The sequence below is a fragment of the Poecilia formosa genome, unplaced genomic scaffold (assembly GCF_000485575.1).
Source record: "Poecilia formosa unplaced genomic scaffold, Poecilia_formosa-5.1.2 Scaffold51, whole genome shotgun sequence".
NCBI classification, from domain to species: Eukaryota; Metazoa; Chordata; class Actinopteri; order Cyprinodontiformes; family Poeciliidae; genus Poecilia; species Poecilia formosa.
Genome location: NW_006799990.1, coordinates 960619 through 975527, shown reverse-complemented (window position 1 = coordinate 975527; position 14909 = coordinate 960619). Strand labels below are relative to the sequence as shown.

Below are 14909 nucleotides of genomic sequence, written 5' to 3'. Positions count from 1 at the left end.
AAGTGACTTGGCTTTTTTTTTAATTTATTTTGTTAAATTTGTGGAACAAACCTAACACAGCTTAACCAAGTTAGCAAACTAATGCCAGCATAGCATTAGCATTCTGCTCGTTCAAACAATCTTGCAGTATGCTTACTAGAGCCGGAAGCCTGTAAAATAATAAGCAACACACGTACTACATCAAGGAAACAAGTCATGCGGCCATGTTGGATCTTGAGGGTTAGGGTTGGTGAGAAACGTCTGGCTTTTTCATTGAGGATTCTGCATTGTGTTGACACTTCTATTAGATTTTTCCATCTAAAAGCCTGGAGATTTAATCTTCAAAGTTAAACCAGTACATGTTTTATTTCTTTTTTTTTTCTTTACTGATTTAAAGAGACACACCTAAAAAGTTCAAGCTCTGAATTAATGCTTTCTGGCAAGATGCCGATACTTGGACAATGTGGTTTTTACGAATTCCTTCAAATGTAGTCTAAAATCATTACCTCCTTAAAGTTGCTTTTGAACCATAATGAATGAAACACAAAGCAACATTTTGATGTGAAATGACGACACTTGGCAAAATGAAATGTTTCAGTTGTGGACTGTCTGTTCTGTGACTTTGTACTTTTGAGTTTTTATGACGTAAAGCACTTTGAACTGCCTCGTTGCTGAAATGTGCCATACAAATAAGCTTGATTGATTGACTGATCAATCGATTACAAAAACGGTTGTTTTTGAAAATTTCACCCATAAAATGATAACTGCAGTCAGGCATTGCTTGAAAGAAGAAGAAAAAATCCGTGAAAGCGATGCGTCTACCGGAGTAACGCATGAATTGCTCAACAGCACATCGGAACGTGTCAACAGCTCGTTGCGCTGTGACAGCGTCAAGATGTCACGTATCGCATCACGTAACCCTTATGCAAATACCATAACATAAAAGTCCTGCGTTATTGCCCAAACATGTTTAAGTGCTGCTGTGCTTAATTGAACCAAGTATAATTTACTTCATGCTGCTGCCTCGTCCTTTCAGTCGTAATAAATCACAGCAGTGATGTCATAACCACATACGGGATTACGTATGTTGCCATGGAAGTGATGCAAACACACAGGAGGCTCCGATAGAGCGAATGTGAGCGGAACGAGAGCTAGCAGAGACTGCCAATTGTTTCGGGTAATTATACCAGTCTATCACAACTAATTTAAGCATGACCACTGACGGTTGAAAATGCCGCACGAGGCACCTTAAACTCAGAGCTGCCTCAGTTACTTGGGCAATGAGCCAGTGGAGCCATTAAACACCAAGACAGAAATAGGCCACAGAAGCCGCCAACAGTAAGCATTCTGTTGTTGTTATCTTTACTGTTTCTCAATCCTTCCTGACAGCCTTACCGTCCTTCGGGGGAAGGAAACGGCAGTCACTGGTGATTAGAAAGAGCCCACCGCCCCTCACAGCCCCCGACAACCACCTCCGCCCCTCGTCCAGGGAGCCGAATTATGCCTGCATTAATATTTCATATTACACAGGAGAAACCACATGTGTGCTCAGCCCTTTGTCTTCTACGTCAAATGAAATGTGCTCAGCAATCATCGGAGGGTGAGGCGGGGCGGCGAGGGAAAGGGTTGAGGGAAAGGGGCGGGGAGAGAAAGGAGTGACGGAGGCGGGAGGAAGGCGACGAGTCAAAACCGAAGAGAAAAGGTGGGAAAGAATATGCTGAAGTAATAATGGGGGGAAAAAGAGAAGCAAAAGGGAAGGAGAAGGAATGGGACCTCGAAGCTTTCAATGACAGAGGCGAAAATCTGTGCAGGGCTGAGATGACGAGGAGTCTTCAATATGCTTCACAATCACTCCAAAGTAAAAAAAAAAAAAAGAAGAAGACGGTCATTTTCTTTTAGGTTTTGAAGCGAGAACGTTTTTGCCTGAGCGTTGACGTTCAACGATTAGAATCAACTGCAGGCATAGCAAAGATGTCAAAAGTTAGTTTTGAAACTCTGATGCCACTGCGAATTTTCAGAAGCTGCATGAAACTTTTCTTTTTTTTACCCCCAAACAGGTCCAGAAATAAAAAATTCCCCCTTGCATATTCAAGTGAGCAGCTGAACCCCTGCTAAACCCGTCAGACGTAACAACAATGGTGGCTTACGTGTTTGTTATTGTGCCGTATCAATAAAGCTTTTTCAGCAGCTACAGCACAAAATACTTTACTCTCGCTTTGCTGTTCACTTTTCTTGTGCTTACTGCTAACCAGGTGTGGATGCTTTATCCACATGTCCCATATTTGGTGCTTAGTGCCACTTACAGGTCTGGAGGAGTAAAAAAAAAAAAAAAAAGCATTTTGGGCCGTTCTTGTTTTGAATTTGCAAAGAGGTCGATCAAATACTCAAACTAAAGTGGTTGTTTCATGTTTATACATGATATTTATACATTTATACATATGCTAAAGAACCTTATAGATAGAGCGACACTAACCCTACCTTGTCAGACCATGAAAACAACACAGATTTACCAAATGTCTCATTACATTTGGCAATAGGCAATACACTATTGCCTATTACACTTTTAAACCGATCTAAATAAGTCACTGCTGAAATGAAAACAGCATGAGCATTTTTTAAAATTCTAAATAGCTTAATTCCTCAAAACACATTAAGTGTAGATTTTATTGTGATTTTCAGCCGTTTTTACTTCATCAATCATTTACTTTCTTTTATGAGTGCATTTTAGATTTAATACGTCATCTGTTGTGGTTCCTGACGAGGTCTCTGTGGTAGGATGCAAAAGGCGCTCAGTTTTATTTGTGTGTGCTGCAAAACAGCTTTTTTTCTTTCTTTTTTAAATGCTCCGCTTTTGTTGGCCGTGTTCACTTCATAAAAATAGCTGTGTTAAATTTAGAAACACCAACTGAATAAATGGTTTATTTTGAAGTTGAAAAGATGTGATTAGAGGTTAAAAATCACAGCCAGGGTGGAGTGATTGGTTTAGTGATTGTTTGAGGGGTTTTTTTGGAACTGGATTGCTTTTTTTATTATTTATTTATTCTTTTGGTATTTGTTTTAATCTTTGATTTTTACTTGAGCATTTGGAAACATGACACTGAAGCCACCTGCATTTGTGGCTAATGTGTGATTGTTGGTGCTGTTGCTGTGTCAAACATATTTTTCAGCATCAGAAGTGAGACAACAGACAGTGTAGACCAGGGGTCCCCAAGCTATGGCCTGCAGGTGGGATCTGGCCTGCCTCCTCATTTGGTTTGGCCCCCTGAATGATACCAGAGAGCATTCAGTGTTTATTTTCATATACATGTGGATTTTTCTTCAACCACCAGGGGGGCTCTTGAGCAGATATGAAACTTAGTTTCCCTCAATGGAATATATACTAGTCAGTACCAGTCACCGTTTCGCTCACGGTTTTTTTCCATTTGCATTCTGGGTATCTACAAATATGTGTCGGCAGTAATCCAATCCCCCCCGTCAACAAAACTTTTATAAGGTTTCTTTCTCGAAAAACTAAGACCGGCCCCTGACCAGAAAAGGGAACAGTCATGTGGCCCTCGCAGGAAAAAGTTTGGGGACCCCTGGTGTAAAGCAATACGTTAATTTGCAGACGCAGTGTTATAAAATTCAACCTTTTAGACAGAAAAAGAAAACAGACTTATTCCCTGTCTAAATATATATATTTTTTCCACTTCTGTTCCTCCGGGTCCACAGTCCTTTAAGTGTCTCCATGTCTCCACACACCTGACTTGAATAAACAGGCTTCGGCAGGATTTGGTGGCAAGCAATCATTTGATTCAGGTGAGCTGAAGCAGACACACGTCTAACACATGAAGGACAGAGGGTGCAGCTCTGAACAGACAAGCGTGGGTGTAAATGAAGTCCTTCCTTCTTTTTGTCCTCCATTCTGTCCCTTTTGTCCTTCTCCTTTCTGTCTTCTTTTCTTCTTATTGCTGTTTTCATCTTTCTGTCCTACATTCCTTGATTCCTTCATTTTCTCCTTCATTTAGTTCTCTTTCTTTTATTCCTTTGGTGATATATTTTATTTTTTGTCTGTCATCAGTTCCCTGTCACCTACCTGTCTTATGTTCCTTCCTTCCTTGTTTCCTACCAGCTTTTCTTCATGGCTTTCTTCCTTCCTGTGTCTGTTTTATAAAGGCCCCCAATGTACAAACTGACCATTGTAAAATATCATCGGTTATTTCCAAGGAAATTTTGTAGGAAATCATATTTTAAAATGTTTATATGAAACATAATAATAAATCATGTTTTCACTCAGCAGCCAACATGTTTATTCATTCACAACAATTTACCTGAATGGTTGGATTAATCTCCGAATTGAGATAGGTTAACCAAAAGACCTGCTGTTGTGTTTCTGTCCTGGGAATTCAGACTTTATTTAGCTTCACAATGTTCATCAATCTGAGCTAAATAATCACAAATTATGCTATAAAAATGTTTCACAATGGCTCTGTTCAAAGTTCAGCTGCTCAGGTCGTTTAGGTCTCGTGCTTGTTGTACTATAACAATCTTTATATTTTTGTACCCCAGACTTCCAGACCAGTGTTTCCCAACAAACATCAGGGCATGTTTTAGATGTTTTTCCAATGATTGCAGTTCAACAAAAGCCTGTTAATCGGCCATCAATTGAAATCCGGGAAACATCTGAAACATGCTGGGCAGTGTGAGCTAAAGACCATCCTTTGCTGCTGGATATGGTTGATGCCATGATTCACGTTGTACTCACTTTTCAAACCTTTTGTCTCCTGCTAAAGTTGGTAACCCATGATTAAAAAATATTTTGTGCAATCTATTCATTGACTAATGTATAGAAATTCAATCAGGAGTCCCAGTCTCATGTATTTCACAAGTGAATTAGCCCAAATGAGGATAAGAATAACTGGGTGTGTCACATAAACTCGTCTGAAAACAGTACGCAATCAAATCAAATAATCTGTGTGCGTACGATTGCTTATCTCTGTGATTTATCTCCCAAAATACAGAAATTCTTTTGATGCCAACGGAAAAAAAAACACATTTAAGTATATGAGTGCCAAAGGGTTTGATTGTCGCGATAAAAGGTAAAGAGTTCATGTCTCATACCTCCCCATGAGACATGGAGCCACTTTATTTACCTTTAGATAAGCAAAGATAGATGCTGATCTCAAAGGTCATGCAGGGAGAATAAGATATCATGAAGACATTTTTGCTCAGCATTTCCCATATAAACTCAACTAGATTGAGATCTTGGGACTGTGGAGGTCAACTCAAACTTACTGCGCTCTTTCTGCCATTGCTGAGCCATTTTGTTTACCTTCTGTTTTTATGCTAAAGGTGGCCACGGCCGTAAAGGTAAGTGTCATGCTCATATGCCCATAGTTGGTGATTGTATCAGTGAACGATGGCTGCATAGACACCACCACTGTTCTGGAACTACAAACAGAGTATTCTGAAATGTTTCCTTCAGAACAAGGGTTAACTTCTTCATCACTGACTCGTCTCTTGTCTGTTCTGTGTGTCTCGGTGTGGCCCTGACAAGAGCGAAGACCTGTCCATATACACCGCTCGCTGAAGATGGTCCCGGTGAACCAATGAAGATAAAGCAATGAACAGAGAGGTTGTGTGCTTGATTGTTCAACAAAATCGAACTATGTGTTTTTTATCTTAAAAACAAAACCAAAGTGTTTAACCTAACCTTTCTTTTAGTCGTAAATGTAGCATTAAACAAAAGGTACTTCTCGAAAGAAGCTTCTGAAGAATGGGAAACAGAGTAACTATTTCTGCCATTTTGCTCAAGTACGCCACAGTTACAGCGTCACGTCCATTCAAATCAAATCACAAATCACAGAACACCCCCTTGGGCCAGTGTCCTTTGGAAACAATCGCCTTTATGCGTATGATCGTTTGTCCCACAACAAATAATAAAAGCCATAAATCAACCTGTCTGGCTGTCAGGATAAATGGCACATCCCCCATGAAGCAGCGATAACACAGATACAGGTGGTGCTGGGTTCATCCCATTGTCTGGAAATAGGGCTGGTGTCACCAGCAGATGGGGTTTCTCTTGTGGAGCACCGAGACAAACGTTCACGACAAAATGACTGATTGGTGATCTTTACAGGATAAGATTCCTCCTCGAGGTTTTAAATAGGCAGAATACCTCGTCGAAAAGTGGAGTTGTTAGAGCTTCTTGGTTGTTAATTACACTTACAGGCTGGTTTGCTGATTAAAGCTCGGTTTTCCCGTGGATGAGAGAGTGTTCCCATCACGCTGAGATTGCTGCAGCCTCTTGTTAACCTTCATTGTTTGAAACAACCCCATAGCTCACCTTCAAGCACACTTATCAGCCTCTTTGTCCCAAAGCTCTCTCACTATCAACAATTATGTCTCTGTTTGCCAGCGTATGTGTGCGCGCGTGTGAGAGAGAGAGTGTGTGTATCTCTGTCCATCTCACCGGCTGCGAGGTTAGCAAAAGCACTTCAATATCCTCTCACTCTAACCTGATTATTAATTACAGTGAGCCTCGAGCTGACCGCAGCCCAAACACCGTCTGGCACAGTTTCCAAGGAGACCGACACAAAGTCATTCCCAAACAAGATTCAGCTATAAAAAAAAAAAAAAATAAAAAAACTTAAGCACCTTCATCACCCAGCAGTTGCTCGACTTCTAAATCTTTCCGTGACTTTATCGGCGGCGACACTCAAACCATTTTAATCACCGCGCGCGCCGCTCAAAACTTACTCAAGCGTGTCACGTGCGAGTAAAAAAAAAAGCATTAACGTCTGGGTGACGCCTCTCGCTAGCTTGGCATTGTGTGAAAAGCTTTATAACTTGCTAAGAAGTCAAGATGAAGCCCGTCATCCGGAAGCAAAATTATAAGTTGATCAAAGTGACGGCGAGCCAGAGAGTCGGTTATGCCTGAGCAGAACAGCACTCAGCAGTAATGAACCTGGAGCCGTGCCTGCAGTGAAGCTGAGGGACATCAAGCTCTGAATGGGCGTCTGGCAGCCAGCTGTATGTATGTATGCGTGTGTGTGTGTGTTGCTGGTAGCACACTTGTGTTAAGATGGAGGATAGATTAAGTACTTGCCAGCAGCAAAATATGGTTTTTAATGCCACACAAGTGAGTTATTTTAGAAGTTGCCAAACTGTGATGTGAAGCTTTGGAGGTACACAATTTGCCAAAAATACTCGCATGATAACATTCTCTCTCAATTTTTTTTTTATTTTTTATTTTTTTTACACTGGTGTAATTTTCACTGGATATCAGCATTTTAGAATAATCAGGAACATTTGATCTTTTTTCAGAAAGAAGCTAATCCTTTTTTGCTTAACATTTGAACATTTAAAATCGCCATCTACTACTTAGAACAGAGTTTTGACAAAACAAACAAAAAACAAGCAAATGCATTTCAACAAATAAAACTTACATTTACAGAAAGTTAAAACAGTTAATTAATAGGAGGTGCACAGGCCATTGTTTTGAGTGATTTTAGTACATCTGGAGTGTGGTCACAAGTTTTCTCCTCCACAGGTCGAATACCAAACTCAACATCGGTGAATGTTATAAAGTATATTCTGTACTGAAGGTGCTGAAGTTAGCCAACCAAAAATGGAGAAACACTGTAGTCAAGTGACAAACCTGAAGAACATTAGTTTAAATATCAATTACTAAGTACACTATTATGCTGTTTTTCAGAAACTTGAAGAAACTCTAGATCACGGGTGTCCAAAGTGTGGCCCGAGGGCCATTTGTGGCCCTTGGAGTGATTTTGTGCGATCCCACAAATTTGGCCTGTCCAGCAGGCGGATACAGATGGAGACTTTTTATTTTTAATCAGGATAAAATTATTACCAACAAAATTCTCTTACAGTGGAAAGTGTAAAGTGCAGCATAAAGTATTTGTCTTTTTAGAACCAATAAACCAATAGAAAAACGTCTATACAGAGAGTTTGATTGTGAAGCCGACTTTGCTGCATCCAAATCACCTTTTGTTTAAAACCCTTTCAGCCCTAAAAGGAACCAAACTTGGTGTCAGTAGCACTGGTTCCAAGAGAATCTATTGGTTGAACTGGGATAACTACAGCAAGTGTTTTGAGAGAAAGTGACTCAAATCTTGTTCCTCTATCTGAGAATAAGTTAGTTTAATAGGAATTTTAAAACTATTATATTTAGCATTTTTTCAAAATAAAATATTTATCCTCAATGCGACTTGGCATCAATATTTAACACACAATCACAATCAAGTACATAGGCCAGTTTAAACAACGGGGGCTAATAAAAAAGTCAGGAATACTACTGAGTAGTTTCACTTAAACATAGACCATATGTTTAAACACATCAAACACTAGATGTCATTCAAGGTACATGACCTGAAAATATTAGCTCTGTGTCCAACAAAGGATTTTTTGGGCTATTTTTCCAAAGATCAAAGGTGAGACTTCAACTTTTGCTAGTAAGCCACTTCCAATGATTGGCCAGTGATTACCATATTCAAAATATAGCATCAGGGTGGTACCGTACAGAACTCTGTGCCAGTCTGTGTCGTGTCAAGCTTCGGCCATAGCCGACCGTTGGCTCTTCTGGCACGTCCTCTTGGTTTAAAACGGTTTCTTTTCTCTTTGACTTGATTATTCTTTGCTTTTGGTCTTCTTTGTGAGGTAGCTTTGGTAGTAAAAGTTACTGAAGAGAACAATGAGGCTGAGAGAATAGGCCAACACGACAGCGTTCATGGAGTCGGGGAAGTCGCAGTCGGCATGCAGATTGTAGGCGGTGTGCATGGTGACGACGAAAAACTGCAGCTGATCAGAGAGACAAGAAGATGGCAAATGACTAAAATGTGGACTCAGGAGACATCAGCAACACAAAACATATTTATATTAACCGTAGGGGAGATGTCATAAGCAAAAAGTTCATCTGTACGGAGCAGAGAAGCACATTTACCTTAATAATAAGGAAGAACTGAGCAAAAGTTTTGACCTTCTAATCAAATGGTTCGGTTATTAGGAAAAATAAGTTGATTAAAAAAACTTGTTTTGCTTCTCATCTATTAAAGTTTCTTTGTTTTCTATTAATTTTTTTTATTATGTCTTTAAAAGTTCTTTGTTTTCCGACTACAATAGTAGAACACTTTAAATAATTTGATGTGTTCTTACAAATGAATCTTGTTCAAAGCATCAAGATTGATTGTCTTATTTCTTGTGTTCTGATTATATAAGCCTCCAAATTTAAGGAAAAGTTCAGCATTTTTAAAAGTTAGGCACTGGGAGGTTTTTATTAGTAATGGGTCATCTACATATGGTAAAAAGAGTTTGTAGTTTGTAGAAAAGTAAATAGAATCTTGAGAGAGGAGGAACGCTACATGTTAATTTAGGTAATATCATTTTCAAATAAAATGAAAATCTTGATATCTGGGTCAACACAATTCTCTACAGTTTCCTGCAAAAGTGACACCAGGGAACTATAACTAATGATCATTTCACACATCCTAACCCACTATGATCAACATTTCCTCTAGCAGAGGAATATGTGCTGGTGGAGAACACCAGCACATATTTTATGCTATTTTATAAGCAAACATCAGATTAAAAAAATAGTACAGGTGAAAAACACACTTATTCAAAGACTTGTATCGATGATGTGTCTTAGCTTCATTTTATCTCTGACACTAGTGTCCGTTCTTACCAGCTGCAGAGAAGTGAGGTATTGTTTCCACCACAGGTACTTATTCATGTGAGGCCCTAAGGCGGCGAGCCCGTAGTACAAATACATGACTATGTGGACCAGGGAGTTGATCAGACCAATCAGAAAAGCTACAGACAAATACACAAGATGGGTTATTTACAGAGTAACTATTTAACATTTATTCAAATGCATTTACTTGGGTAACTTTTTGGGGGGGAAAAAGAACCTTTAGTAGTATTTTTACTATGCTGCACTTTTTACTTTTACTTAAGTAATTTTCTCATGAAGTATCACTACTCTGACTTGAATAAAAGTTCTGGATTCTCTCCCCACTGAATGAAGAACAAACAGGTTTGAACCAACAAAAATCCCCACCAGGCACAGACACACACCTGCAGCTTTTGTTTAAGTTTCATATTGAAAGAAATTGATTTGGAAAAAAATAGATATATTGTCTGATTTTGTTATTTTTTTGTTACTTGTATGAAATATTGTCATTTTGGTCGTTAAAACACCAAAATTTCCACTTAACTTTATACTCTGGTCCTTCTGACGATGTAACTTTAAAACATTAAATGATTGATAATTTGATCAGTTACTCATTACTTGAGTTGACTTTTTACCAAATACTTTTGTTTTACTCTTAGTTGAGTAATTTCTTGGACGGCTACTTTTTACTTTACCTTGAGTAACAATAAGCTGAAGTAGTGCTACTCTTACTTGACTACAGTTTGTGGGTGCTCTGCCCACCTCTGTTTGTTTATCATCGTCTTATTCACGGTTCAGTCCTTGTGGATTCTGCTGACACAAAGTGAGACGTACTCACACTGACCCCCGGCTACGTATTTAACCCCGGTCCACCAGTTAAAGATCATGGTCGCATGATGATAGACGTGGAGGAACGTCAGCTGGCTGTTCTTCTTCCGCAGAATGAAAAATATCTGCAAAACACAAACACACTAAATGAAGCAAGAACAGAACATTTAAGGTCATACTGTAGTATACTCCTTGTTATATTTCTAAATAGACACCTGATGCATATTTTAATGTGGCATAATTTTGTAGTAAGTCACACAAGTGTCTCTTAACTTACTTTTATAGATGTTTTTTTATCCTAAAAAGAAACATTTTCTTTTTATTGCACTGATTCTGAAATAACCAATTAAAGAATCTGACTGAACTACATAAAGGCAAATGCTGCAGGTTCAGATCTGATGCGCTTTTATGCTTTGACCAGTGGAGGGCAGTCTTTCTTTAGCTTGACCTTGTCAAAACAATACGCATTGACACCAAATTAAAACTTGTTAAAATGTCCAGAAGAAGCATTAACTTATGTTACAGTTATCTAACTGAGTGCAGCTCCGGTGTGTGTGTGTGTGTGTGTGTGTGTGTGTGTGTGTGTGTGTGTGTGTGTGTGTGTGTGTGTGTACTCACAGTGTCACTGAGCTCTATGACTTTAGAGAAGTAAAACCACCAGCAAACTCTGGCCATCTGTCCAAAACACAATATGAGACATCAACACTTTCATTTCAGGTATAAAGCTGTTCAATCCGATAAATTAAAGAAAAGAAAAAAATAATAATTCAAATTCAAAAATATTTTATTGATCACAAAATGACACTTTTAATTATAGAGGCTAACACTGTATATCAGGACATATAAAAAATATATTTATTTTTTGCTCCCAGCTATTGCCATGGCTGGCAAATTCCAACTTTTGCAAAAAAGAAAATTCCAGACTGTCAGACTCAGTTCAGTCCTTTCCTTTGTTTTGAAGTCTAAAATACAAGAGTTCATTTTGCATGATACTCAAAAATGAGACTGTTTAATAACGCAGAAAGTCCAAAGTTCAAAAGATCATGAAAAAATAAATAAATCCAAAAGCGAACCAGGAGGGCAAAATGAAACAGGACGGACTGACAGCAGCATATAGAGGAATGTTAAACAGACCAGCACTGAGAAGATGAACGACTGAAGAACAATGGAAACCAGTGAGCTTATATACTGAGGGAAGAGTGGAGAATGACAGTGAATGTAGGCGAATTAATCAAGGGATTAGGCACAACTGTGGAAGAGAACAAACAGGCCGACTGTGGAGCGGCAAATAATAACACAAAGGAAACCGAACAGAATGAAAACTTAAGACTCAGTGAAGCAAGGCTAAAAGAAAAGACACAGTGAAGGAAGGAAAGAAGAAACACGATCCTAAATTATTAAACTACAAATAATATATATATATATTTTTAATTTACCCGTAGAGCCAATGGATTGTTGCTGTAGTCGACCGGCTGGCACAACAAACTGTAACCGGCCAACCAAGATGATGCTGTGAACTAGAAATGTGGAAAAACATTGCATTGAAATAATTGGGTTCTGGTGGTGCTACCTTAACTTTAGACGTCAACGACTTCCTGTCGGTTCTTTTAACATTAATTCTCAAAATATCTGAAGTTACTCTGAGTTCCGTTGTTTGTGTCCAGAGTTTACCTCGTAGAACATGTAGGCAGACAGGCAGACCATGGCAAAATTGTAAACCACCAGGACGGGTTTGAGGTTGACGGGCCGCCTGTTCGCCATCAGCTTTGGCCCCGCCCATATCGTGATCAGGTAGCACAGGAATATACAGGTAATTGGAACGGGGGAGTAGACCAGCAGCCAATTGTCTGTCCTTTTGTCTGTTCAGTGAAATATGAGAGGAAAGTTACAGCACAAAATACTGCCAAACTATGCAAGGCTCTGTACGGTAATGAGCTGAAAAATAAAATCTTACCTCCATTTTCCAGAATGCCTTGGTAGAATAATTGGAGTTTCTGCCACTTGGTGACAACATTGCTACCCTGAGATGGACACATGAGCATAATGCAGTTTTTTTTCTTTTCTTAATTGCCATACCTAGTTTAAAGAGCTTGACCTGAAGAAGGCAAAACTCGAGAAACAGCTCATAATATAAATTTCTCAATGGCGGATATGGAAACAAAATAACAATCCACATCCTAGAAGTTACCGGTTCCATTACAGAGTGAATTTGTAAGGACTCTTTGATAAATGGTGACCTCTGGGGCCGCACAGATCCAGAGTTTAGGTGGGACGATCCGATCACAGGACTGCCGTAGGTCCGCAAATCTTACCTTTTGGTTATGTAAAGAAGGTACACTGCTAAGAAGAACCCAAAACTTTTTCGCCCAAAATGCTTTGAGCGGTGGAAAACCCTGAACACAGCATCCCCACAGACTGCAACTTAATAGTTTGTTGCTGAACCTTTTAAGGGAATCGCTGCAAGTGATTTCTGTAACTGCCAATGAGACTTCTGCGCCTGTCCACAGGTATGTTGTGATTACCGTGCGTGTACATCTCAGACGTTTCTACTGACGCTCTAGAATCAAGTTAGTTTTGGATCAACGCATTCCATTTACCTCCCACGCTCAGCAGGACCTGCGATCTCTTCAAACTTAAGGCTTTATCTTTGACGACAGAGACGTAAACCCCAGGGTGTTCACACATCGAACCCCGATCAACGGCTTTATCAAAGAAAGAAACCTCCCACTGCAAATTTGATTAAGCCACCTAGTGATGAGCTGGATTTTTAGGATGAGGATTATGTTGGCTAATCTCCTGATGATGGATAATAACTAATAATCCTCTTTATGAACGACTGCCTCCTGTTGAAGACAGGGCAATGAACCTTCAGATGCGGGTGCGGTATAACAGTGCTGCCATCTAGTGTCTGAAAGCAAACTCAAATTCATATAGTTCTTCAAATTATTATTTTTTTTCAGTGTTCTGTACTTTCATTTGTTGTATTTTTTCCCTCTTTTTGAGTTGTTTTGCTTTTCAGGACTCTATGCTATTATTATATGAATAACTGAATTTCAGACGCATAATTCATGACAAATTAAAGACCTTTCTTTCTTTTTCTGCCTTTTTCTTCCGTGTATGATTTAGCAACCTTTGACAATAAACTCATCTCCAGAGAAGTAGGTGTTTTGCTTAATGAAATGAGAATGTACAGTTGAACCCAGATAATTACATAGACTTTATTAAAAAAAATTCAAATAAAAAAATAAATCAAATTTCTGGCATTAAATCTGACTAATCATCACAGGTTTTGAGTCATTTCGGCTTACCTAAAAACATTACCATCTAAATCCTAGAATAAACTGAAAAATAATTATGATTTCTTTACAGCTTTTTGAATTCTGTACTATTTGGTTTCTGCTTTTGTTCAAGTTAAATAGTTTTAGTTCTTTCCACCAATTTCTCACCTAAGTGTTTCTGGAATTGTGGCTCTTTCTCCTGACAGAACTGGTGTAACAGAGTCAGGTTTACAGGCTGCACCAAGGAGTATCATCATGGTTCATCATGGTTCTCCCTGTGGATGCTCGCTACTCCAGCTGCTTCCCCAAAAAACATGACCGTTATGTTAACTGATCTCTCTAAACTCCCCTTTAGGTATGGGTGAAAATTGCAATCCAGCTCCTTTTGTTGTTTTTTTGACTCATGTCCTCTTCTTTTTCATTTTATTTTTTTTAAATATACAACGCATTTATATATTTGGCTTCAACTGTGTCTCACCATGTCAGTCCAATAGCCTTATAAAGTAGTAGTGGAGAATATGGTGTGTTTTTCTGTTCACCACAGCTGAAAGTGACTTGCAGCAGTATGAACTGTGCCGCCTTGCAGAACATGCTGTTTAGAGAAAGCTAAGCGGTTAAGCCTCACCTGCAGCCTCCCAGGGATTTATGGTAAAAAAAAAAAAAAATCCCTCTCAGGATGAGAATCCCTCAAGCTGACTTCAGCTTTATTTAGAATATTATAAATAGATACACTGTTATACATATTGATACAGAAAAGGTGAGCAGTCAGCCCCTCCCCCTCATTCAGAGGCAGTAAAAGTAGCTGAAGTTGCGACCCGCCCTGCGCCAGATAAAGCATGGACTCCTAACGCACTGATGGGGATGGACTCCTGCAAGCAGCTCCTGCCAGTTCTATGTCAACGGCTTATTAAGCAAAGCACTCAGCAATATATATATAAAAAAAACATAACCGTCCATTAAAGCAGCTGGCTGGTGTTGGAGCACGATCTGTGCAAAAAATGATCAAATTGTTACTTTACCGTCATTTCGATGGTCTAGCAGAGTGTGTTTTCTGCCCAGTGTAGCATCTCAGCCAAGACTTAAGCTGCTCTGAGGTAATCGACCCGTCTCTGCTGTGTGTATAAGTGTGTGTGTGTGTGTGTGTGTGTGTGTGT

The 14909-nt window shown here is 39.2% G+C and overlaps 1 protein-coding gene across 3 annotated transcripts; it reads right to left on the bottom strand.

The window, feature by feature from the left end:
- Positions 1–8104: 8104 nt before the first annotated feature.
- On the bottom strand, positions 8105–14894 carry elovl8a (ELOVL fatty acid elongase 8a). Of its 3 annotated transcripts, XM_007552623.2 has the most exons (8): positions 14775–14894; positions 12432–12498; positions 12149–12336; positions 11914–11994; positions 11096–11152; positions 10488–10602; positions 9662–9789; positions 8105–8778 (listed from the first exon to the last, which is right to left on the bottom strand). In XM_007552623.2, exons 1-8 carry the CDS (start codon positions 14778–14780, stop codon positions 8608–8610), a joined length of 813 nt encoding a protein of 270 aa, XP_007552685.1. In that variant the 5' UTR covers positions 14781–14894; the 3' UTR covers positions 8105–8607. The 3 variants fall into 3 exon arrangements, with proteins under 3 accessions (XP_007552685.1, XP_016527267.1, XP_016527268.1); XM_016671781.1 differs by having other exon boundaries at positions 12432–14894; XM_016671782.1 differs by lacking the exon at positions 9662–9789 and having other exon boundaries at positions 12432–14894.
- Positions 14895–14909: the final 15 nt, after the last annotated feature.

Bases quoted from the DNA above. Each gene is read 5' to 3' on its own strand.
- elovl8a (XM_016671781.1), bottom strand. From the start codon at position 12,519: ATGCTCATGTGTCCATCTCAGGGTAGCAATGTTGTCACCAAGTGGCAG. The intron at 11,995-12,148 runs GTAAACTCTGGA...CCACATTTCTAG, and splicing joins CTGCCTACATGTTCTACGAG to TTCACAGCATCATCTTGGTT. The intron at 8,779-9,661 runs GTAAGAACGGAC...CTCTCTGATCAG, and splicing joins ACCTCACTTCTCTGCAGCTG to CTGCAGTTTTTCGTCGTCAC.